Source organism: Hesperophylax consimilis, chromosome 27, assembly GCF_061612785.1.
Source record: "Hesperophylax consimilis isolate HC1 chromosome 27, BYU_Hcon_1.0, whole genome shotgun sequence".
NCBI classification, from domain to species: domain Eukaryota; kingdom Metazoa; phylum Arthropoda; class Insecta; order Trichoptera; family Limnephilidae; genus Hesperophylax; species Hesperophylax consimilis.
Window position 1 is genome coordinate 22,881,039 of NC_142862.1, and position 26,977 is coordinate 22,908,015.

Below are 26,977 nucleotides of genomic sequence, written 5' to 3' on the forward strand. Positions count from 1 at the left end.
AATGTTTTATAACTAATAAAATAGATAATATAAATCTGCCTAATCTTGGAAAAACATTTTTTAAGTTTTAAGTGTTTTTTTATTGGAAAGGTGTTTTATTATTTAATTTTTTGTTATAATATTCAAAATGGAGGGTTGTGAAAAAATCCTGGATAACTTTAGCAGAGAAGACGAAGAAAGAATGTTTGTTGAAGGTAGTGATCCCATAAAACCATATTCACAGTTCGTTGAAAAACCTTTCATAAAAACAGCGCAGAAAATATCATTTTCTATTGATCATTTGCTGGCTAAAGGCGAACCGAGCAGCAAACAAAAGTGCAGTGAACAAAAACTAAAGTACTCGCGAAAATCTTCAAAAAATAGTGACAAAACGATTAAAAATCCACGAAATGAATTTATTCAACAAGACAATTTTAATATTGGTGTGAATTACAACGAAATGACAGAGAAGAGTGATATTTTAAATAACAACAAAGCTTCGAATTTTAAATATTCGAAAACGGATACATTTTTCAATTTCGACTCTCCTACTTGCAGTGGACATTCTTCCCTTCCAAAGGACGTTTTGAAATCAAATTTGGAACCCCCGAAACCAGAGACAAATCTTGACGATTGTGATGAAAAGTGTTCTATGGAAAATGACAACGATTTTGAGAGTTCCACCCAGAGAAGTGACAATGTATCTGAAATTAGTCTGAATAATTCAGATATTATGGAAAATGAGGATTACGATGCAATTCTTGCCGCTCAGTCCAGTAATTCTTTTGTAAAATTTGGTGGAGGAAGTTCTGCTAATGATTTGGCGGCAGTGGAAAATATTGCAGCGAGGGAATGTAGCGAAGAAAGCGGAGACATTGAAATTGAAGATGGAAATTACGGTAAGAATGAAAATACGACCATATTTTTGTATTTTTCAACTTAACTCCAGTTTTTTTAATGTATACCGTACAAGAGTCCTAACTGCTCCCAGCCATCTGGAGCCAGTGATACTATGGCATCCCGAATTGCGGTATGTTTTGAGGCTGAAGGTAGTGGGAAGGGGAAGGAGATGGGAAAGAGGAAGGTGGGGAATATTTAGTCACCAAACACGGCTAAAGCCATTTCAAGCCACATTTGATTTTGAATTATGGTCTTTCACCGGGGCGATACTGAAATTAACTACCACATAGTACATATAATTGAGTCGTGAAATAACACAAATTAATAAAATCAATTTACTTGCGCACGCCGGGATTTTAATCCGCGACCCCCGGATTCGTAGGATCAATCGCGGAGGCCGTTGAATTAAAAGATTCAAGAGAGTTTAAAAATCTGAAAAACTTCAGCTTGCTAAAGATATTTTGTGACGAATTTTTAAATTATTAAGTATTTAGGTACATAAAGTAATAATTCATTCACAAATATATAATAAGCATAAACTTGAACGATGTAAAATTATGCGAATTCATTTCGAAGCTATTAAGTGTTTTTTCGAAGCTATTAAGGTACCTACGTAGTTTTTTTAAGAAAATAAAGATAGGTCGGTACCTATCGAATCATACATTAAAATTCTTTATTTTCCACATGATAAAGATACCGCAAAAATACAGTAGAAAGGCCGTCGGCGGTCATGTTTAAAAGTTTTTAGTATTTTAAGAATTTTTTTATCAATCATTGCTACGGGTAGGTTCCTAATTATCTAACGACTTTTTAACAATACATCCATTGGAGTTATTTAATTACAAAACGAAATACTCTTATGATATGAAATATTAAAACATAGGTATATTAGTTATTGTGGAGACCTTTTTAGTCAATGTCAGCGATTGTTATAGTTGTTATAAGTGTCGGTTGGTACCTACTAGGTAGATGTCTAAATATTAGAGATATTTATGTATAAAAAAATGTTGGTTGTTCAGGATATTATAGTCTTTCGAGAAGGACCTCAGGAATATAAGCCCTGAAAATCGGTCAAACCGTAACTAGGACGGGTTGTTTTAGAGAATTTGAACAATTCTTAAAATTTGAAAGTTAATTATCAAGTTCTGTTATTATTTCATTTATGGCAAGTAACTGGCCTATAATGATATAATAACAGAACTTGAAATGGAATTCACAGAACCCGAAAATGAACGTTTACATTTGATGAATTGTTCAAATTCTATGAAACAACCCGTCCTAAATATTTATATTTTACACACTGAAAATCACCCAAGTCTAATAAACAGCATAATTATATATTTTTTTATACTTTCGGTTCTCGCGGTAGATACAGACGGACCGCCAAAAAACTCTGTCTCGGCCCAAACTCCTTGCCTCATTCACATTCATACATCGTCTATTTTATCCTATTAATTGATTATTTTTTTACAAATCTTGAAAAGAATATATGACCTTACTGGGGTAACCCCGGCGGACGTTACCTCATGTTCTGACGGCCGGCGTGGTCTAGTGGTATACGCTTTTGACTACAGATCCGAAGGTCGCGGGTTCGAACCCGGCGTGCGCAAATAAATTTTATTTGATTAATTTGTGTTATTTCACAATTAATTAACTAAAATAAAATAATATATAGTATATTTGCGGCACGTTCCAGAGTGGAAGATACTACCAGTATCGCCCTGGTGTAAGACCACCATTCAGAATTGAAACGTTGCTTGAAATGGCTTTAGCCGTGTTTGGTGACCAGATCTGAATAGCCAGGTACTTCCCCACCTTCCTCTTCCCCATCTCCCTCCCCTCCCCAATACCCTCAGCCTCACAACATACCCCAATTGGGGATGCCATAGTCTCACTGGCTCCAGACGGGAGCAGTTGGGACTCTTGTGCGGTAATACTGTAAAAAAAAAAAAAAAAAACCTGATCTGAGGCCACGTTGTACATGGTTTTGTGTGTGCACTATAAAATAAGTTTTTTTGCAAGTATGTTCTGCATTTTTGTAAATATGTTCTTCATTTTTGTAAGTATGTTCTGCGTTTTTGTAAGTATGTTCTGCGGTTTTGTTAGTATGTTCTGCTTTTTGTAAGTATGTTCTGCTTTTTGTAAGTATGTCCTGCATTTTTGTAAGTATGTTCTGCATTTTTGTAATATGTTCTGCTTTGTGTAAGTATGGCCTGCATTTTTGTTAGTATGTTCTGTATTTTTCTAAGTATGTTCTACAGTTTTGTAAGTATGTTCTGCATTTTTGTTGCATTTTTTTAAAGTAAGTTTATGTAATGTGTTAAAATATTACAAGAGGAAAATTATAAAGCGGTATCTAGAAGAAAAACATAACGTATCGTTAATCTTTGTTAGATTTCAACATTGTATCTACATTCTTCCTTCCCGTGTCCTTAATCAATGATATTAATACTTATTTTGAATTCGGCTATTTATTTAAAAGGTTTTATTGCAAGAGGGAGAATATTAAATAATTTTATATAGAAATATTCCATATTTCTTTGTTGAAGCGTTGTTTTAAATATAGATTTATTTACAATTCGGGAAGCGTTTTTCACCCTGGAACCATTTATTGGATAACCAACACCTCTGCCATAGGTCATCCCAAGTGGTTCGCTACGTTTGGTGACTTAGCGGGGGTGCCCTGGTGTGTGTGTGCAGGATGCACCTGCTCGCCTGCTGCGTGGCTTGCCAGATCAGGAGAGGTTGGTTCGAGGAGACCCCTTGACCTCTTCAACTGGTCTCTCCTGACCCATCGCCTTGTGCCGCAGTGGAAGGGATAGATCATTCGTCTGTCACTCCTGGATACACTGATCCCTAGATTCTTATCCATCCCTCATACAATTTTCCTTCCCAGAACTTACTTTCCTTAAAAATACCCCCCCACACACAGCATCCCTAAAAGATGACATAGGCCCTGAGGGAAAATATTTTCCTCAGGGCCTCCTGTGTGGGGTCTATGCAAAGATATTAGAAGAACGAGATATGCTATGTTGGCCGCCGGACCGGAGGCGGAGTACTACCTAATTAGGGTACTTTGAATACTATCGGGACGTGTACGCACAGAAATCTGTTCTATGTATTAGTGCGGATACCTTAGCGTAAGTGAAGGTGTGCAGTAGTATTGGTGAACAAAACCGGCGACACTGGGCAAAGCAATTCCACACAGTATGAACTGCTCATAGCACATCTCGTTCTTCTAATATCTTTGGGTCTATGTAAAGAATGGTTGATATAATGTATGTTATAATGAGGATCTTGTGAATGAATCCGAGTTTGTATGTGAATGAAAGTTTTATTAGGTTTTAAATAAAAATAGCTTTCAAATATAATTGTTGCAAAAACATTAAATTCAGGGCATCAAAATCATAGTCTGTAGGGGTTCTAATGGGGACTAAGTATTAAAGCACCTATTACAGGCGTAATAAATTTTAATTGGTTGTTCTATAAACATAGGTTTGTATTTAATTTGTTGTTTATATTTTCAACATCGGAGTTCCAATTTATGTTTTATCAATAATTTCTAGATATTTTATTTTTTGTAATTAATTCAGTTTTGGCCAATTGCAAGGAACTTCTTGGTTCACGTTTAATTTTATGTTTAGGTTTTTATTGAGGTTATCGATTCTAATGTTTAGGTTTGTATTGAGGTTATCATCTGTGTGTTTGTTCTGGATTTTAATGTTTAGGTTTGTATTGAGGTTATCTGTCTGTTTGTTTATAGATTTAATATTTAGGTTTGTATTGAGGTTATCTGTCTGTTTGTAATGGATTTTAAATTTAAAATATTTTGATTTTGTGTAACTTAATGTTAGCGAATTTGAATCAAGCAATTTTTCTAATATAGTCTCCCAAGACTTCCCATTGAAGAGAAGGACTTTGCCATCAGTGAAACTAATGACTGGGCCATGACAGTTTAGGCTGCATAGATCATTAATATTTATCATTAATAAAATCGGGCCTAAGACACTGCCTTGTGGAACACCGAATTATATTTGTATCGGTTGAATTGTTTCATTTTAAATCCTAACTAATTGTGACCATTCTGACATAAAGCTTCAATTATTTCTTTCTCTTGACATAGTCATTATCTTGACAGTTTATAATGTCAGCTAGTGACATTATAAAAATAAGACGCTTTCATACTAATCGAACAAAAAATGTAGCACTCCTTATGAAAAGGATAGCCACTCAAATAATATAAAAAATTAAATACTTACACGGAGAAAAATGAGTATTGCCATAGCGATATATCGTGATAATTACCAGTAAACATGTTCATTCATTGGTGAAGTCTATAATCCCGTTTTTAACCGGATTACCAATAATTTAAAGAGATTCTTAATAATTTAGCAACACTCACTTTATGTCTGCTGGACCTAGTTCAGTGAAAATACCATTTACACAATTACACAATTATAGATACACAATTCTGTAGTAAATTATTTTTTATTTATCTCATAAGGTTTAGCCAGCGTTAGCAATGTAAGCGTCTTAAAATATTTTTTTACGACTTCATTACGGAACATCGACTATTCTCTACTCTCTATAAATATATTTTTTTATATATTTAAACCACCCGGAATAAATTTTCTAAATGAAAGTGAAAACCCTATCAAAATCCGTTGAGTAGTTTAGAAGAACTGAGCGCACAAACAGACAGCCGCGGATAGCGACTTTATTTAGGACTATTTACAGATTGAATAGATGGTGTAATTTTTCAAGTTTACTAACGTTCGATAGGTAAATTTCTTATTTTGAAAGGCAGTGATCCTAAGGCAAATATTATATTTACATACTTTCATCTCAAAAATTCTACAATTATATGATCTGAAGTAAACGTCTTTACCACTACGCCACGCAGTCAGAAGGAGAAGCTGGTATGACTCATGTAGATGGGTAATTACCATTTTCCTAAAGCGCATAATTTACCTCTGAAGACGTCCCGACTGACGACTCCCGGCAAAAGGAAAATGGAAAACGGCCGCCGGGTGACACCAGAAATGCTAATTGCCAGGTGATTGATGCGTCCCACGGAGATTATACACTTGGCATGGATGCAGAATGGCGACCACAGTAGTTATGAATGGATAACCTAGTTAGTAATTCTGTGAAAAACTGTGTAGTCCTAAAATGTTAATTATTTTTTTCTTATTTAATAAATCAAAACCAAAATATCCTATGAAATCACAGGATTTGTAAGAAAGTACTTAAATAAATACCTACTTACTTATAATACATATATTTCATCCATTATATCACAATCTGTCCAAAGAAACGTTACTATCCCAATCACTTCAATTCTTTTTAACCTTACGTTACATAGGCATTGATATTTATTTATTGTTATCATCTTCAAACTCCATTTTAATTTTTCGTTTATATAATTATTCAATTTATAAATACGTATTTATTTCGCCTTCTGAGACATTGTAAAGTTCGATAATGCTTTCAGAAGAAGATATATATATAGTTATATCTCGCGTGATACTAATTACACAGTAGAACTTGTTTAGAAAGTTTGTATTATGTAGATTATATTTTCATATTATAAAAAGAAGGCCTCAGCACGGGCAAGCCACCCAGTGAGGCCTACATTACTGGAAAAATTAAAATGTAAAAAATATTGTACCAAATAAAAAAAAAAAGTTCCTGGAGCACGAATAACCTGAAACATGTTTGTGCATTCGTACTTTAGTTAGAAGGTCAATAATAGTGATTAAAAAATGGGCTGCAATTCTTTGTTCTTACCCGAACCTGAAAACTACACCCAGCCCACCCTTTTTCATTGCGTTATGCACACCACTCGTAGGTATCAGTAAGATACGAGTACGTATAGGTATGCGTATCTCAGGGGGTGATTTGTGATGACTTTTTAGTTTCTTGAATCACATCTATTAAAAAGTATATTTACCTAATATATTGGGATTATTGAAAGCAACACATTTAATCTAGCTCTTTCATCATGAGATCGGGTGATAATATATCTATAACGGCCACACCGATTATCCAAAAATGACTGGCGACACCAACGGCCGAGAATTTGAGAGCGAATGAAGAGTTTACAGTATTTTAGTCTGATCAGGGGTGAATAGCAGAACTCAGAACCAACTTTTTTTATTTTAATATTAATGTCTTCAAAACAACCTATTTTGTGTTTTTTGATTTTTGTAAATCGTGCAAATATCAGGGGTTCATGTCTTTACACGATATTTTTTTCATATCGATCCCTATATCAGGACCCGTACGATTTTTTTTCGCTTTACACGATTATTATTTTCATGCATACGATTACATCTAGATATTTGCTATTAGAGAAGAAATGATATTTTAAGACGGTACTAAATCGTCAAAAATGGCAACACGTTGAAACATAGATCACAATCTGTTATTTGCAAGCTTTGATGGAGCATGGATGGAGCTTTGTTACATGCTTGGTCATTATCCAAAAGATGTTTTTGTTTACCCTTTCGTCTTTGAACCTTTATTACCGAAATAGAACACATCCCTTTTTTCATCTCGATTAAACAAACTGGATGAAAAAATGTATCGTATAAAACGGGTATTAGGGCAGGTATTTCAATGCACGATTCTCCAAATGAAGATAAACCAATAAGTGTTACACGTGCCACTATAAATAATAATTATAAAAGTTACTTGGGAGCTCTAGTAAAATGTAAAGAAAATATATTTTTTAAATAATTTTAAGGTTAAACGCACCACCTGAAGATATCATCGCAGGTTAATAAAATTTTATTTTTCTCATGGTATAGGGTCAATGATTAAACATATATTTGAAATTCTAAACATTGAAAAAAAAATCACTGCGAGGTATGATTTGAGATTTTCACGGCCAAAAGTATTATAGTGATTTGTTTTTGGGGTATTATGCCGTGTTGCGCTACCTCCTTCTTTAGCCAACGTTTCGGACAGTATTGCAGTGTCAAAAATTACACATCTGCCCTGATGATGGATACTGCAATGCTCTCCGAAACGTTGGCTAAAGAAGGAGATAGCGCAACACGGCATAATACCCCAAAAACAAATCACTAGAATTCACGGCGGCCTACTGAAACCCTCCTACAACATGCACGGAGAAAAAAGATCATATTAAAAAAAGTGACAGCATGCCAACTTCCAGATTGAATATTAGTCTTCCAGAATAGAAAGAACACGTGTTCTTTTCCTAATAATATCATGATAAAATGCGACACTATCAATATCAGTATTTGTATGAACACGTGTTCCGCCGTCCTCGTAAGACATTCGCTTTTGACTGATACTGCAGTCCCATTTTAACGAATAATTTTACCAGATTTTTAATAATTAACGAAATTACATATCAGTAAGTTTTCTCCGTGTTCACTTCTCCCTCTCCTCAAGAAGCCTCCCCATACATCATCCCCAAAGATGTAATATGGTTAATGTAAAAAAAACTACCTTCAATAGTTTTGTATGATCATACAAAGTAGTTCATTTTTTTTAAATGATTTGCTTCATAAATGTTTACTATCTTTATGATTTTGGAAAGAAATTTAAAAGACTACACCCTAGATTTAAACGTAGATATTTTCGGAACAGTAAAGCATAAGAAAACAATATATAACATTAGAAGAAAGCGTTTCTGGCGCACAATTAAGCAATTAACAGATCTATTTGACACGGCGGCCATTAAGTGTTCACATATTCCCTCTTTGAAGTCTGTTCGGATATTGTTGTTTTAACAGAAAATGTAAATTAACATGGGTAGGTACTAGGTAGTTACTTAGCTACTATTAACATCGAATGAAAAAATGACACACAGCTTGTTAGAAGATGGTACCTACGTCCTAAATATAAACCTGTAAGCTAGACTGTTTTTTTAAATACATCTATTTGAATTATCACTTTTATTTTTGGTAATGAAGTATTGCAAATCTTGGAAGCTGAAATAAACCCATTTCCCGACATCCGATCGAGCTGAAACACGGCAGATATATCTACTCGTTGTCGATCACAATGCACTCTCTCAACTTTTGGTAGCAATCACATACACACACGCGACCATATTTTTCTGAAATAGAATGACATTACTGCAGTTAATATACGAAATAAATGTCGGTCCTACCCGATCGGCATTTGGCGAGGTGGGTAGAGTTGCCGACTCAATCCTCAGACTTTCTATATATCAATCTTTTTAATGTTTTAAAAACATTTTAAAATATAGTCAAAATAATTTGTTTTCAACGGGTTGATTTTTTACGTGAATTTACCCGGAGACAATTTGACTATGTTATCCCAAAATTGGGGTATGTTTTTTGGCTGAAAATAATGGGGAGGGGAACGAAAGGAGATAGGGAAGAGCTGAAGATTGGGGAATGCCTGGTAATTGACTGAGAGGTTCCGATATCCTGTTTTAACTTGACCATTTTTCATTTCATCTGTCTGTAAATTTGTTTGTACGTTCCGTTTCCATTTCAATACGGTGGCTGTTTTAATAGTTCAGTGAAGATTATTTTTTCAAATATGAAATCGTCTTGTTTATTGAACTTATTAGATTTTTTCAATATTATAGTAGGTACCTACCTAGAAAGTTTGAAAAAAGAATTGTCTTTGGAATATTGACGTTTATTTCGACAAATTTTATAATTCCTTATTTGAAATATAAAACATGTTAATTGCGATACATAAACGTCACTATTCCAAAGACAATACTATAGTTTGAAAAAAGACAATTCTTTTTTCAAACTATACCTTGTAGGTAGGTACCTACCTAGAAAGTTTGAAAAAAGAATTGTCTTTGGAATAGTGAAGTTTATTTCGACAAATTGTATAATTCCTTATTTGAAATATAAAACATGTTAATTGCGATACATATATTTTGTTTGTTACATTAACTGATTAACTCCAGATAAGACAAGAGGCCCTGTTTATTTTAATTTATCAATTTACTGCTGGTTCCTCTTTGATAAAACACCGTGGAAAAATACATCTTCAAGTTGGGAGGCGGCTATCGGCACCGCCGCACAGTGGGCTGAAAATCGCCTTACATAGAGACTTGAATTTTCAAGGGTATTTTTTTTGGCTAGAAATGTATTCTGCTGATCATTACTATGCTATAAAATTTCGTACGAAGCAATTGCGTGTACAAATGAAGGAGTTATCATTTTTTTAAGAAAAATTTGTATGGCACTGACATTAAAAATGAGGCTATCTCTGGAATCATAAGGTTGGCCGTTCTATCCTTACACACAGATATACTACTATTTATTTGTATTTTTTTAAATACTTCGTATTGTGGCGCAACATGCGATTTTTTTTTTAAATCCTCAAAGTTGAAAAAAACACTTTTGAATGTTGATGATTCATTTTAATGCTTAAATGCTTTTACGCTTGCAGTGTTAATAAAATATTGTAAACTAGACAAAGCATACTCATATGTAAATCATTTAAGCATTAAAATGAATCATCAACATTAAAAAGTGTTTTTTTCAACTTTGAGGATTTAAAAAAAAAATCACAAGTTGCGCCACAATACGAAGTATGTCAAAAAAATACAAATAAATAGTAGTAGGTATATCTGTGTGTAAGGATAGAATGGCCAACCTTGTGATTCCAGAGATAGCCTCATTTTTAATGTCAGTGCCATACAAATTTTTCTTAAAAAAATGATAACTTCTGCATTTGTACACGCAATTGCTTCGTACGAAATTTTATAGCATAGTAATGCTCAGCAGAATCCATTTCTAGCCAAAAAAAATACCCTTGAAAATTCAAGTCTCTATGTCTATGAAAGGCGATTTTCAGCCCACTGTGCGCCGTCCCCGGAACCATTTATAACCAACACTCCCGCCATAGGTCACCCAAGTGATCGGCTACGTTTGGAGACTTAGCAGGGGTGCCCGGGTTCATGGGGCGAGGTTTGTCTAGGTCTTGCCGGACTTTCATCGTCTCTCAATCGTCTTGCACCGCAGTGAGAGGGATGAATTCAAACTTCCATCACTTCTGGACACGCTGATCGCCAGATTCGCCCTCATACCTTTTTTCCTTCCCAGATCTTCCTCTCCTTTCTTCCCTTCACACAGCATCCCCAAAGATGACATATAATTATTTTCCTCGAGGCCTCCCGCGCGAAGCGAATGTGAAAAAAATCTATTTAAAAATGTTTAAAATTAAAAAAAATCAACGAAATGCAAAAATATTAGGATTTTCATGAACACGTGTTCCGACATCGTGATAAACATTCGTAATTTTTCTTAAAGTTTATTAGGTAAATACCATCACGCCGTTACACCACAGGGGTAGGCAGAGAGGACGGACCGCCAAACAATTCTTTCTTGGCACACACTCCTTGCCTCATTCACATTCATACATCGTCTCATACATACTCTTCTATTATTCTGACTCTTACCATGGCCCGACTCAAGTATCTGATTCACTTGGTAGTGCCATGAATTCCTCGGGCGTCCCCGACTTCTGCTACCATTCACATTTGCATCGTAGTTATATTCTCCTTACACTCTTTTCTTCCCTCATTCGCTCTACATGCCCTAGGTAACCTATCACTTCTTTCGTTTAGGGCCAGCAATCCCGTTTTTAACTGGATTACGAATAATTTGAAGAGATTCCGTGGTTCCTTTTACGGTTCATTTAAAAAGTGGTAGGTATTGTCATCAAAAGCCCTAAACAAAACCAACGTATAAATCTTTTTTTTTTGGTGTAATATTTTACATTTCTTAGTAGGTACAATTTAGTAATGTTGGTTAACTGGGTGGCTTACCCGTGTTTATGCCTCCATTTTATAATACAAAAAAATGTTCATAATACATTTTAAGAAAATACTATATATGGCGAAGAAAAAAAAAACATAAGATTAAGATAACTTTAAACTAAAAATAAAATAAAAAGTAAAATAAAATTTAAACAACCTGTCTATCCTACATAACCTATTTAACCTAGTTTTTGTTTCATCACTTTTTAAACATGTGTTGAATTGTCATTTTGATGAGTTATCCGGTCACCTTCCAAATGCGTGGGTAATAATTATAAAAGTATCAAAAATCGTTTCCTATTACGACATAACAAGGTGACATCTGTTGAGATATCCGTGTAACACAAACTAATAAGCATAATTAATTATTGCCTTTTGAGATGTTGTGGAATTTTAACTGCGTTTTCAGCGTTGTTCCACCCAATTTAGCGCGCCGCGGTAATGCTATCCCTTATGTAGGTAAAGATATTGTACAAAAAAGTGTGGAAAGACGATCTTAGACTGAGTTAGGTATCAAAGTGATGGTATCCATGGCTCAGTGGATAGCTCACATGACTTGTATTCTGGGGTGTTAGGTTATGTTAGGTTCAAATTCCGCTATAAAAAACTATTCTAATTGGGTCGGTAGGTAGTAGGTACCCAGTGACATTGATTTTTGCTGGCGCATAAGATACGAAATTGAGATATGCCATTTTTTTTGTCCAATATCACAAGTTTAAATTCGGAAGTCAATCATAACCACAAATAAACTACTCACATTTGAATTTAGGTACCTACTATTTTAATATATAATAGGTGTTGGGTGTTGCCATGGTATTGTTAATTTTTATTCAATTTCTATACTTCTTTGGCGAATCTTTTTTTGGTCTGTTGGCGTTTGTTTTGTTTCTAATCTTTAATAAATTGAAAAGCAAAGATGGAACGGGCGAATCTTAATTCGATCCGTCCTAAATGTGTTTTTGTAAATACCTATCAACATACATTTTTTAATTAATACATATCAAGAATACCAAATAGGTAGTACAAACGATTTTTATAGCAGTCTGGTTCAATGAATCAACTCCAAAACATTCGAATTTCCATCATAAATAAAATAAATGCATTTTTTTAGCCGACAAGAATCCAAGCGACATCCACTAGGATTTTTATGTAGAAAAATATTAATAAACCAGTAAATCAAATCCATTATGATTTTCTAAAAATGTGATCACTACACAACAGTTCTAAAACTGCATTTTAGAGTTACAAGCAACAGAGTCTCAGTTTCAAGCATTCTAATGGTCGGAAATAGCTCTAATTAGGGAGCATGTTTTAGTGGCGTCATCTTCTACATCTTAAACATTCTTAAACTGTTAAATTAATGATCTACGATGGCTTTTTTCGTGTCTCCGCGTCCCCGCAATGATAAACGGGCCACATTTCGTCGGTATTTATCGATCCCAGCGTTTATTTTGACAATATAACGGATTTTAGTGCATGTTTTGACGTTTGTAATTTATGTTGGCCATCTTGTCACAGGGGAATTGCCGCGCTTTCATGTGCTGCCAGCGGGAAAAGTCTCCCGTGAATTTAATCGGTCAGTGTGGGCAGGTAGGTACATATTAAATTAATGTTATAGTCGGCTAGGGGGCACCTGTAACGTTTTTATAGTTTAACAATAAAATACAGAAATTTAGTGTAACAAACATGTTTCATAACAACTCTAAGACAGATTTCCGGAACAATGCAATTATCTCGCTTTAAAAGCAGTTCGAATAACATAATGTGGTAGGGGGAGGTCCTCTAGTACCGTCACCTTAAGGATTATTTGTAATGAAATAAAAATCCTTCCGCTTATGTGCAAAATATCTATTGAAATGTGTAAAGGAACTCTTTTACTATAAATAGAAATAATAAAATATCGATATATTTAGAAACAGTCAACTTTATTAATAAAATTGTAAGAACATGAAAAAACGACATTTAAAAAATTGGCCTCCAGTACCGGCCAGCTAAAAATTCAATATTTATCCAAGGTAATAATCGCTAAACATAAAAAATAATAGCAAAAAAATGAAACATTAAATTTATCCAAGACAATAATCGCAAATATATATAGCTGATGTCTCTGAAACGTTGGCGCAGGCCTCGTGTATCCAGATCTTACAATTTCCGCATTGAATCCAGTCTTCGTCATGAGACTTTAGACACAATGGGCAGACTGTATCTTCTTGAGTTGGTGTATTGGGAGACTGTTGACACTTTTTTTTTGTTTTTTGTACTATTTTTGGCAACATCTTTTCCTGAAAGCAAACAGACCCATAGCTGGCTTCATAATGACCTCATTATTTTTTTAATAGCACTTATTTTATCATTCAATGTTGTTCTTGGTACCTGATAGCGATTTGCTGCCTGACACGCACTCAGGAAATGAGTGCGTGTACTCAGCACCTTTTCCACGGCTTTTCGCAAATTGTTAGGATCCCAGGTCCCCTTTTTCTTCTTCATCTGACTAATATCTTCCTGGTCTGGCATCTTTGTGTACCTAAAAGCAAAATTAATCACACAAACATTAATTTAAATAGTGGCCAGTACTGGAGGACAATTTTGTGGCCGGTACTGCAGGGAACGGAGTAAAATATTATTTCGACATAGCGTGACACTGTGCGAATAAAGATTTATTTTAAATGTATTTTATAATAGCTATATAAACACTCAATACATACCAAGTTTGACTTCTTTAGAAGTCGTCCTCAAAACTATAGAAATAACACACCGAACTTTAATCGTGCGGCGAACGTCCGCTCCTCCCAACAGACATCTTAACAATGACACGAAGCTAGTTGAAACTTGTCGCCACCGAGCGGGGCATCTTCATGAGATACCATACTGCGTGTATTGGATGAACTGTCTCAGCGCCATTTGTTGTAGAATCTCGGAAATTGTAACTGGCTGGTACTGGAGGCCGGCCGGTACTGTAGGACCTCCCCCTAAATATTTTACTACAAGGCAAATATCTTCTAACAAGGTAACTACTCCGAATCAGCATTTTCTGATATCGCTGATTTCGGAGTTGCCTATTGTAGTAATCACCCTTCGATTCGTAGGTACCCAACTAAGTGACTTTATTTCATGAACCTAATATTAGGGCTTATTGGGTCCCTGTGTTATTGAACCTTTGAAACATCTTGGTGTTGCCATAAAAAGCATTTTAATTCATTACTATTGCACCGCCGTGCCATCCAGTTGTACAGGGAATTAAAAAAGGTTCTTATGAATAAGGTAAAATCGTAAACCTGTTGATATGGCAACCCAAAAACTTGTATTGTTTAGTATTTGCTTGTGGAAAATATTCAAATAGGTAGGTACAACAACTTGACACGCTTAAACTTTGCATTCGGAGGCATTGTTAGTGTACTGTGTGTGGATTCAAAAACATAGTTTGTTAATTAGTTGTATATTATTGCTGAAAACACTCGAAAACTTAACTGTTATGTAAATGTTGTTATGACAGTGACACTAAAATGGGACTTGACTTGTCGTGTTTACCCACTGACACGATTAGAATATCTACCACGGTCAATCGTAAGGATTTATGGTTAATTTCTACAACTTGTCATTGTTACCTAGTATGACTGCAGATCGGTAACGTAAAAACAACATATCACGTCGAATAAATTAAAAACACTTAAGGGGGTGACAGACAACGCTATAAGTTCAAAGCGTTTTATATAACTCCACATTGCACGCAATACAATCCCATACAAACCTGTCACACCTAAAAAGTTGATATGTTGTAAGTGTTGGCGTTCTGACGATATGCGCTGTCATCTGCTAGCCAGGCTATATTTGAAAATTATGCGACCCCCTCTCCTGCCTACGATATAACGATTTACGGAGCGCCTTAATTGCGCGTCTGTCATCTGTAAAAGTGACAGATCCCATATATGTAATGGGTTTTCCAGCAATTATGTTGAACTACAGCACTCTGTTAAATTATATAAATATGCTCAAATTGTCAGACAGAAGAATTTTCACTGACTTGGTATTTCTATATAAAATTCTAAACGATTTAGTTGATAGTCCGGTATTGCTAGAATTGATAAGCTTTCGGATTCCACAACGTAATACTAGAAGTCAGGACTAATTTCAGTGCAGAAATTCTGGGAATAACTACCAAATGTATTCCTCTTTGCCCAGAATACTAATAGAGGGAAACAATTATACCAAGTCAGTGGACATCTTCAATTTATCTTTAAACAAATATAAAATGTTGTTAATGAAGCAATTCAGTTATGTATACAATAAGTCATGTATATTTCTTAATATTCATATGTAAAAGCCCCGAAAAGGGCGTTAATTAATAAATAAAGAAATGATATTCTGCGGCAGTCACCCAATCGATATGACCTCCTCTCATGGGGAAGATTATAGCTTAGTGTGTCATCCCAACATATAATATGTATATGCCACCCCCAAATTATGGGCGCATAATGTGTCTTAGGCTTTAATCGTTGTGAACTGTAGTTAGTTCGTTGGCGTTTTTTTACTATTTTCATATTAATAACCTTTAAATTAAAATTATATTTCTTACAGTTATTGTTGTATGCTGTTTGTTAATCCCAAATATGAGAACACTTTTTGCCCGTCTGACCCTTGTAGCCCTCCCGGAAAAAAATCCTGGATCCGCCCTTGATATTCTCCAAATAATACCGTAGTCCTAATAGCAGTTGGAACTCAATAAATAGGCAGAAGAGAACAGAGACTGAAACCGGTTTGTAGTGATGTTAATGTGTCCTTGTTGCAGATGCGCACTCACCAGGGGGGTCCTCGGACAGGAAGAAGCGACCCAGGACCGCATTTACGGCTCAGCAGATAAAGTCCTTGGAGACAGAATTTGAGAGGAACAAATATCTGTCCGTTGCTAAGCGTTTGCAGTTGGCTAGGAACTTACGACTCACTGAAACACAGGTAAGCTACAAATGTTATATGGAACAAATAACCTATAATATTAATAATACGTCCTACTCCAGTAAAATATTGGCAATATTAACAACTCTGGTCGCTAGTGTAGCATATTGACATTGATATTCCTTTAAATGGCGCCAAATTTAATTTATTTAGTACTTGGTTGCGGTGTTTTGCGCTTCCTAATTAATAGGTAGATCAATATTGATTAAAACAATTGAAAATGTCCCAAAAAGTAGGGTCTGTCAGTCTGTGTGTGCAATTTACGGATGTAATAATTACAAATATTACAGACCAAATATTCAACAGCTGTGACGTACTAGATATACGCCAATTATACGTTAAAACACTACTAAACTACATTTTTGACAAAAAAAATAAATTTCAACATACATAAAATAACACTAACAGACCAGTTAGACAAGCGTACAAAGAAAACATAAAAACTCCGACAATAAATTCAAGCTTTGGACAAAGACACTACCAATACCATGCTTTAAAAGCTTTGAACAGTGTAAAACTTGAAATTAAAATTGAGGAAAATAATAATAAATTCACACACAAAATAACAAGAACAAAAAAGACAATATGACCAAAATGTCATAGCATAAAATAAAAATAAAACCTACACGTAACACACAAAACCAATATAAACACACATCACTCACAAACACACAAGATTATTTTCATTACATAATTTTTTAATTTTAAATGTATTATTATGTTTATTTATTTTTCGGAATAACTTTTTGAGTAAAACCTCAAATTGTAATATTTAAATATTGAAGACAATATTAGTGATTTCTAAACGAAAATCTGAAACAGAAAAATCAGAAAAGGAAACGGTCACATCTGGGACTCGAGTCCCATTTATGTTTATTTATTCTAGACTTGCAGAAAAGTCAACAGATGTCGCACATTAAAAATAAAAAATTAGATAGGTTTATCTAAAAAAGACGCTGTCTGGATTGCATTTAGTTCGGGTTGAATCTTGCGATCATACATAAAAGATAGTTGCCAATAAAAATGTGCGGTGAAAAAATGAAGACAATGTTGGTGGTTCTTATTCGAAGTTTGATACAGTTAAAAGTGACCGAGGGGAATAGGGTCCCATTAGCTCAGTCGGTAGAGCACTGTCCCGGAAAGACAAGGGTCCTGGGTTCGAGTCCCAGATGTGACCGTTTCCTTTTCTGATTTTTCTGTTTCAGATTTTCGTTTAGAAATCACTAATATTGTCTTCAATATTTAAGTATTATTATGTATTTCGTATTTTCAATTTCAAATTTATTAATTTCATTTTAAATGTATTATTTTATTTTTAAATGTATTATTTTTCTCTTTAAATAATATGTAGATTATATTTTCATATTATAAAATGAAGGCCTCAGCACTGGCAAGCCACCCAGTGAGGCCTACATTACTGGAAAACATAAATTGTAAAAAATAATGTACCAAATAAAAAATAAAAAAAACAACAGAAACACTCGTCGTTTTTCAGGATGCCAAAAAACCTAACAGTTTAGTTATAGGTAATTGTGGGAATTGAATTGAATTAATAATAAATTACAGTATCTACATAATAAATACCTACCTTTAATAATTATTAGTCCTCATTAAAGCTTACATAAAATAAAATTAATGATGATAATCGCGATATTTATTTATAAAGTATTTTATTACCTTTCTAAACCATTAAAGACAGAGTTAGGTAATGGCCGCTTTAATCTTTTTTAAATGTATTTAATAACTGACGTATACCCGGTGTTGCTCGACTTTTCTCTATTTTCAATAAAACATGCGTATATCATATTTAAACCGTCCGGCGTCCGGAGGAAATTCTCTAAATGATAGTGAAAACCCTAAAATCCGGTTGCGTAGTTTAGAAGAGCTAAGCGCACAAACAGACAGACCCGGATAATGACATTATTTTACAGGGTGCGCCAGAGAAACTTACTTATTTGAAAAAATTCTCGTCTGTTAAGTTGGGCAGGTGGAGGGGCGGGAGGGGGCGCATCTAGAGGGGGACGTCCCCAAGTTTGTTTCCCATTCTCGTCAGTTGCCATTATGCTGTGGTCTAGAGAGCAGCGGGCATGAATTTGCTGCGACAATATTTCCCCAGCCGCCTTATCTCTCTCCGAGGCGATCTCCCATGGCCGGCGCGCTCTCCGGATTTGACTCCATGTGATTTTTTTTATGGGGTTATTTGAAATCCCTTGTTTATGTCGATCGACTACGGACCATAGATCACCTGAAGAACAAAATTCGCGATGCTATTGCCAATATTCCGATTGATATGCTGAGAAGAGTGGACGAGAACTTCCAAAAACGACTTAACCAGTGTATGCGCAATGAGGGTCGCCATTTAAAAGATGTAATTTTTAAGACAGTATGAAAAAAACTTGATACATTGCATTTTCAAATAAAAAAAGAATTACAACAATAACTACAGTGATTTTGTTTTTATTAAACTTTCAAATAAGTAAGTTTCTCTGGCGCACCCTGTATATTATTTAGAGATGAAACGTAAAACAAATAATATATTTCACATAAAATGAAACCAATGCGCACAAAACCCGTGCCGTTAGGAGGTGCTAGTGTAGCATGTTACCATCAAAGTGTATGGGAAATGTCAGAAGTCGGAGGTATTTTTAATATTATAGGGTATTTGGTATTATCTACTTTCGCCTTGCCTGATGTTGGAAACGAATGTCACCACTGACTTGAGTACTTACCTTTTCGTTCTAGCCTATTTGGCACAACCTCTGTTTTTTTTACACTTGCCTATCATGCCGTTTGAATTTCATAATGATGGTGAAACAGAGTTCTGTAAATTAAATTTAAGCCAAGAATGGTCAGACTTTTTGATCTCGAAATACACCCACGCCGCAATGATTGTGTTCTTTAAGCCCTGAGTTATTCGTAACCTGAGAATGTTTGTCTTTCTAAATAAAAAAAGCTAAATTAGTAGGTAACCTAATAAAAATTAAATAATGTGTGAAAAGAGTAGGTACCCATAATGAAACTAACTTATTATTGATAAAAGGAAGGAATGAATCTGCGCTTTGAATCTTTGAAGATATCTGTGACGTAGTAGGGAAGAAAAATGCAAAAGCCGGTATGATTTCATTTCAGAACCTAGGTGTTGACCACAAAGAAAAAACCGTAATCAAAATCAGCTGTCTCTATTTCATAATCTTTCACAGGCATCGACCAGTAAAGTCTAGACAGGGCGTGTGAATGTTAAAATGACATCGAAAGCAAAATTCGGTTACGAAAACAGTTATCAAAAGAAAGTGCATTATTTCGCAGTCAAAGATCAAAAGATTTTAAAAGTTTGTTGGTCTGCAGAACCAAATTTGTCTCCCAAGATATTATGCTTTCGAAGCGATGCAATGCGACAGAATCATTTGGGGAGTTTGCTTATGAAATTACCCATTATTACCTCGAATTATTCGACTGAATTTGTATGACACGCCGTATCTAAAGTTGATATATCGATGTTCAGACGAGAACGTAGGTCTGGTGTCTTACGTCTTCTTTGAATTAAAGTATGCTTTTCTTTTCATTTCAGATCAAAATATGGTTTCAAAATCGACGAACGAAATGGAAACGAAAATACACAAACGACGTGGAACTATTGGCCCAGCAATACTATAGCAGCATGGGAGTGCTGGCTCCTCGACCCATGTTCCTCGGGGATCGCCTCTGGATATTCAACTGCCCCAATCAATCGCCATTAAGCCCTATGACTCAAACGCAATGGACCAGACCGATGCAAAACACCATATCAAATTTCCCACCAAATACTCACATGTCTAATTTACCGTCCACATCTGAAACATCCCGCCATTTTTATCCGCCCCCTAAACAGGAACTCGGTCCCAACACTCATCAAATGCTAAATTCCAACGCTCATCAATTGCTAGGTTCCAACGCTCACCGAATGATGCCGCATTTGGGGCATGCCCCGCAGTTTGGACCGCAAATGTTCTCACATCAGTCCTTACCCACGACTTCTGCCCTGAACATGACAAATTGGAATAAACCACCAGAAAGTAACGTAATGCGTTACGATTATGCAAATAATTTGAAATGTAAAGTGCCGTTCAGTATTGGTAATAAAAATAGTCTTTATTCAAGTGAAGATCTGTTAGTACCTAAAAATAATTTTATGCCCTCCGAAGTTCTAGAAAGCGAAAAAGGTGTTCCTTCCATAATGGACGACGATGTACAAAATCGAGTAGAAGATAATTTCAGTGTATAAATAAATGACAGCAACTACTAAAAATAGGTATTAAAGTAGTTTTTTAAAAGATTGTACATTAACCATCTGGTAATGTGTTACTTTTAGAATTTTATATATTAAGTTTTGCTGTAAAGTGTCTAAAAAAATCATTTCAGATGGTAAAATCCGTATTTTGATTTTATTTAGAAGATAATTAATTACAAAACTATATGAAATTTTTTTGATGTTCAGTTGCAGACGCCAATATCAATATATATATTGTTCATACATTTTTAAGCGTGACAGCAGTTTTTCTTTTACAAAAACAGACCCAATTTTTAGTACCACGTTTTATTTTTCTTAAAATGTTACCGATTTAAAAAATAATCAAAAACTAACCCAAAAAGTAATTTTCCAAGGTCCGTAGAGTAATGCATCATTACAAATTATATTCCCCATTTTAGGTTTTATTAAATAATAAAATTTTCCTACGAAACAGTAGAGGCTTCTACTGTGGCTTAAAAAACATGTGTATATAATCACGAAACCAAATTTCTGCTAGTAATTTGAGAATAAAAATAATTTTAAAGGACTGTTGGGTTTTTCTTTTAATATGTACCTACTTACCTTTATTTACTTTGATTGAACCCTGCCCGTAGAAACACACCCACACTTCAAAAAAAATATTTTTATTTGTTCCCAATATCATATTCGTAACAAGATTCAGTATTTTAGTTATGTGCAATTTTTTCGTCAAACGAGATAAAAGGAATGAAACAACATTATTATAAAGAAAATATATAAATAGGTGTCAAATAATAAACTACTACTCACAAATAATAACAAAAAATACTACATGAATGTTTTTAAAATTTTGTAGGTTATGTAATTTTATTGTTAAAACATTATTTGCTTTGGTATTGGGTCTAAAAACTGGAGCCCTCTCCGAAAACCAAATAATGAAGGTAGGTACCTATCCATTTGTCGGTAACCGGATCACGATAAGTCACGTGGGTCCAAATAAAAACATGGCCGTCGCACTTCTACAACATTGAGTTTGACAGTTTCGCAAATCAAAATAATAAAAGATATTTGCATGGTAATGCCACAACAGCCAGAAGCTGGTGCCGGCACATCATGTCTGGAAAAAGATTTTGTTATCGATGCATTTTGATAATCGCACCGACTAACGTAAGTATTCATTGCATCGAATCCTTTTCGATAGGGTCGCCGATCCGTGTTGTGTTTTTGCCGGAAAATCGTCGCTTTTGTTCTGCGGTGCATCGGGAATCTAGATTGCAAAAGTGAATACATAAAATAGTAGCGATCCTTGCGGCAGCAAATATAACTACAGTGATTGAAAAAAATTTCGTGTTAAATTTCCGTACTTGGTTTACTAGTTAAAGTTTGCTCCGCTAGGTGACAGTTTAAGAACTGTAAACTCTTAATGTATGGGAACTGTTGGGAGCTCCCTGCTGTATTGTCATTTTATCTCAATTATTATTATTACATACTGTATTGTTTATTTGCATTTTTTTGTTTTTCGCTCGCCGCGCCGCGGGTCCGTGGTTTAATAAATCGCGCGTCCAATGTAGAAACCTATCTCGTGTGTGCCTAAATATAAACGAACCAGTGTGAATAGTGGATTCTGATAGGAATTTGAACTGCGTGGATAGTGGGCGACGCTGATAATCGATATTTGTTAGTCTAGACTCGGAGGCGCCGGCATACGATGCACCTGTTGTTAACTGCAAATGGCAAATTATATATAATGATATCCTGCATGTGCTGCATTCGCTTCGGTTCTTCAGTGTCCACAGTGGGGCAAGTCAAGCTTAAATGTTCCAAACTTCAAAATAAAATATCCGCTGTCACCGCAGATGAAAATACAATCAAAATGACAAACAAGGTTAACAAAAATACTGTTTATTTACTCGATAATTTTGGCAAAGATGTTTTCTGCTCGCTTGCATTGTAACATGTTTCAAAAACCACAAAAAAGTCGATAATTCAGACAGTAGAGTGACAGTTTTCATGACATTTTATAGGATTTCGCAAATGAACCTTCTTTTAATAATTTTTTTTAATAAACAATGGTATCCCAGTCCACGCAATGTTATGAATTCACGATAAATATGATTAATATTCCATAAGAAGATCACAGTTTTGAATCTATTATCAATATTTTTTACAAACTAAAATGAATCAGCCAAAGTCGCATTTTTTACTGATGAAGTTCACTCCTTGTTATATTTTCCTACACCCTCTTTCATAATTGACTGTTCAGCAAGTCTTACCAAGTGTGTAATCTTTAAAAACACGATTTAAAAAAAGAAGAGATGTTTTGAGGTTGTTTTGTTTTTATTTTTGTCAGGACTGTATTAGTCAAATAGCGGCGCTACAAGTTCAAATATTAACTGTTTGTTCTAATACTCACTCATTCCTATTATATTATAACCTAGTTCTGCCTCCTAGTTCACGAAAAACATATTCGAAAATGCATGAAAATTTCTTCACGTTTATAATTTTTGGGATCTTAAACGGTGAACAAAAATATACAAGCTATTTATAAAACATAATATTGCAGTCAATTGGTTAGAAAAGTTGATAATATAAGACTGAATTATTATTTATACTGTATCAGGGCCCGCCCCTTTTTTTGAAAAACCTTAGTATCTTGAGACAGAACTGCAAGCAGAAACCAACTAGAATCAAAGTGGACCCATATTTTGTAAACATGCTTTTAAAAACAAATATTGTAGAAATCCAATGATGTTACAATACATCTAGACTTGCTTTTGTCTCACAAACTCAAGATAAAATGTGGCAAGTAAGAAACACTGGTAAATTCTTTATTCAAACATTGTTCTTGTATGACAAAGACAATAGACATTCAATGAATATGTGCACATGAACGAAATAAACTACAGCGGACAGTTTTTTCGTAATTGCGTTGAAAACTACATCACAGTTGGACTGAGATAACAAGATATGCTTACTCGCTTACACTATAAGACAACTGGTTATCCTTCTTATACTTATGTGTTGCCATGATCGCTATCCCACTTTCTACAATTGGGCTGAAAATCTTCAGGAAACGTTCAAAATATTTGTATTTTGTATAATAATATAATGTGTGTATTTACGAATGAAATCTTATTTCTTGGCTTTTACTAGTGTATGCTGAGTAATGGAAACATTTTATCATCACGCACTCTTTGGCTCTTTTTAAATGCAATTTAATTAGAGGTAGCACACAAACTTACGTGACGCGTGGCAGTTTAGTACTAAAACTACGAAATCGAAAGTACTACAAATGACTTGCTTTTGGCTTGCCACTTTGAGATTTCCACAGCGCGTCTATATATATTGTAACATGATCGTAGAATTCATGATATTTAAAAATAAATAAATTAGGGATTGAATTATGAATTAACTCGGGACTCTTGATTAACCCTTGAGCAAAAATGACATGCTGAAAAATTGTCAATATAATTTATTCCAAAGGCGTCAGAGAAGCTGCATACATCAAATAAAAAGGATTTTCCAAAGCAATATTTTACTCAAGTGATACTGAACATATTCTTCATACAGTTCCTTTGTACATAGGGGTTAAACTCGCTTTGAAAAATGTAATGGATTTTTGTATGGAAGACACCGGTGTCCCATCTACAGTTGACAGGTTAATAAAAAAAATCAAACCATTTTTTATTACGAATAACCTAACAATATTTATATTGAGAAAATTTTCGCCGGTGCAGTGATGGAGGATTTAGCCAAAACAGAGGAATATAGATCCTGTGACGCCAGGATGGGAACATGACTTATTTGTCCACTCAGTCCTATGATAAATCCATAGACATATGAATATTAGTAGACCTGCCCTAAGTGATTAAAAGCGTATTATCCCCACTCCCCATACCGGTTCCATTGGAGCCGGCTGGGCTCGCGTATGGCCTCAAGTGAAATTTGAAAACGTGACGTCATCATTCTTGTGCGAACTATGGTCGAGGCATCATCGGTTCATTTTACGAAATAACACGGCAAAATGTTGACTTGTACTATGAAAACTTGTAAAAATAGATTTGAAAAAGAGAATAAACCCAATTGTCGTATTACATTCCATATATAAGCATTATTTTACTTTATTTTAAGCATATTCACATCGTATAATATAGATCAGTTTTAGAAACATATACTATCACATCGAGAAACGTCTGGACGCGAAACACAAAGCTGGTTGGTTGCTGGGAAGTAAATTATGAACATTTATAAAAGTGTCTTAACTAAATACTTAAACAAAATATTCGACTCTGAAAATAGAACTGAATTTTTTTGCCGAATTTGGACTTCGCAAATTTGTTCATAACGTGGCGAGTAATTTGCGCTCCCATGTAAAAATGTCTATTCATTCAAAAGCAGATTTTACTTTTAAGAAGTAAATGGTGATATTATAATGCGAGATGCCTATTTACTGTCAGATTGATTTATTGACGAATCACAGTCAGCCTTACGCCCTTCGTTCTTCAACAGTTGATTTTACCCCTCGCCATTATCTTCTCGTCTATTAATTCCTATGTCTGTGGATAAATCTGACCATGTCTAATAAAGGCGATTGTCAATATTTTCACAATATTTACACAAACAACTTATTTATGTCATTTTTATTGCCATTGTTAATATTCTAATCAATAACACACTATTTATACACTAACCTGTATTTGTTTTTACTTTCAGAACACCTATCAACCAGATTACCAGAATGACTCCATTTTTACACTCATAGCTAAACCATAATATTGATAAAAAAAAATAAACAATGTTTTTCCAACAAAAAGCTACATTTTTGGTTGCAATTTATTTATTGAGCGAAGTAGCTGCATTTCCAAAACCAATTACAAAGAATATAAATGAAATAAATCATAAATTAAAAGTCAATAAAACTAAAGAATTATTCCGATTGAAAAGAAATTTGAAGCATGTTTACAACAATGAGTTTTCTTCTGGAAGCGAAGTCGGTAAGAAGATTACTGCTTTACCGACGAACGAACCGCAAAAAGTTAATAGTCCCGTTGTGAATGACTTGTTTTCTCAGTCTACTTCGAAGTCGCTACAAATTAAGCTGCATCATGGCAATAGCGAACTTGTTAATAGCGGGAAGAAGCCGGATGCTGCGGAGGCAATGTTTAAGGCTTCGCTTTTGGAGAAGGCAACGGTGATAGAGAAGGGGGACAGCTCGAGGATCTGTATTCACACTTATAACAGCGTGGCGCATTCCGCCAGAGTTCTGACTGACGGACCAGTTGTAGGATCAAGCTATGATGACGACGGGATTGAGTATGGAGATTACGGTAAGATTTTTAAACATTTTTGCAGCACATTCTGCCACCACCCTCTTCCCCATATCCTTCCCCTCCCTACCACCTTCAGCCTCACAACTTACCCCAATGGGGGATGCCATAGTCTAACTGGCTCCAGATGGTCGGGAGCAGCTGGAACTTTTGTGCGGTATTCACATAATAAAGCATTTCTGGAATAAAAACGAAACAGCATCGGAAAGTAGTGAATTATTGTCATAATAAATAGGATGGCTGTGGTAAATGAAAGGAAAAGAGGAAAATTTTCTTATAGCTCTTTTTTTGACAATATTACTGGAATTCTTAGGCCCTTCTCTTATGCAAGTATCTGATACTCATGTTGTGTACTCAACGTTGCAAACAATTCGCGCACGGTTCGTAGACGTCGCTACTGAAATAACAAAACCCGTGTTGCCACCAATCATTGTTGAGTTCTCAAAACTTCTAAACTAGAATGCTTTCTAAACCTCACTCACAATCAAACAGTTGCTTTAGTTGTCATTTTCACAGCCTGTCATTTTGACTTGACTGTTTTGTTCCTAGCATTGATCTTAAGCTCACGCATTGTTAGTAAATGACTGACACAAGTCATGTTTAAAGTCTATACAACGTAAGTGGGAACAATCTCGTTCGGCTGGTCGGGGGAGACTGGCGTTGCCGACGAGTTTACAAAATGTCGGCAATGTGTGCCTTTGTAGATCCTACATGCGGAAGTATGGTGGTAGTCGCCAAGATACTTAAATTATCGGATACTTTCGTATCCCTGTGGAAGAAAGGCCT

At 34.9% G+C, this 26,977-nt stretch overlaps 2 protein-coding genes and 1 long non-coding RNA gene across 3 annotated transcripts in view; 2 read left to right on the forward strand and 1 right to left on the reverse strand.

The window, feature by feature from the left end:
• The first annotated feature begins 113 nt into the window (after positions 1–113).
• On the forward strand, positions 114–21,044 carry LOC149410784 (uncharacterized). Its single transcript, XM_089647867.1, has 3 exons — positions 114–878; positions 16,455–16,618; positions 20,187–21,044. Exons 1-3 carry the CDS (start codon positions 128–130, stop codon positions 20,877–20,879), a joined length of 1,608 nt encoding a protein of 535 aa, XP_089503993.1. The 5' UTR covers positions 114–127; the 3' UTR covers positions 20,880–21,044.
• Positions 13,595–14,458, reverse strand: LOC149410785 (uncharacterized). The gene is made up of 3 exons (XR_016304967.1): positions 14,374–14,458; positions 14,042–14,192; positions 13,595–13,950 (listed from the first exon to the last, which is right to left on the reverse strand). It is a non-coding gene; the product is annotated as an uncharacterized LOC149410785 (long non-coding RNA).
• Positions 21,045–22,415: 1,371 nt separating the features above from the next.
• Positions 22,416–26,977, forward strand: part of LOC149410786 (uncharacterized) — a 32,296-nt gene continuing 27,734 nt past the window's right edge. Inside the window, exons 1-2 of the mRNA XM_089648339.1 lie at positions 22,416–22,749; positions 25,578–26,191. Of these exons, the coding sequence (XP_089504465.1) occupies positions 25,660–26,191 (532 nt within the window). The 5' untranslated portion in view covers positions 22,416–22,749; positions 25,578–25,659. The remainder of the gene's footprint in view (positions 22,750–25,577; positions 26,192–26,977) is intronic.

Excerpts from the sequence above, each read along its gene's own strand:
- LOC149410784 (XM_089647867.1), top strand. The coding sequence starts at position 128 with ATGGAGGGTTGTGAAAAAATCCTGGATAACTTTAGCAGAGAAGACGAA. Across the intron at positions 879-16,454 it reads AATTGAAGATGGAAATTACG|ATGCGCACTCACCAGGGGGG; the intron begins GTAAGAATGAAA and ends TCCTTGTTGCAG. Across the intron at positions 16,619-20,186 it reads TACGACTCACTGAAACACAG|ATCAAAATATGGTTTCAAAA; the intron begins GTAAGCTACAAA and ends TTTTCATTTCAG.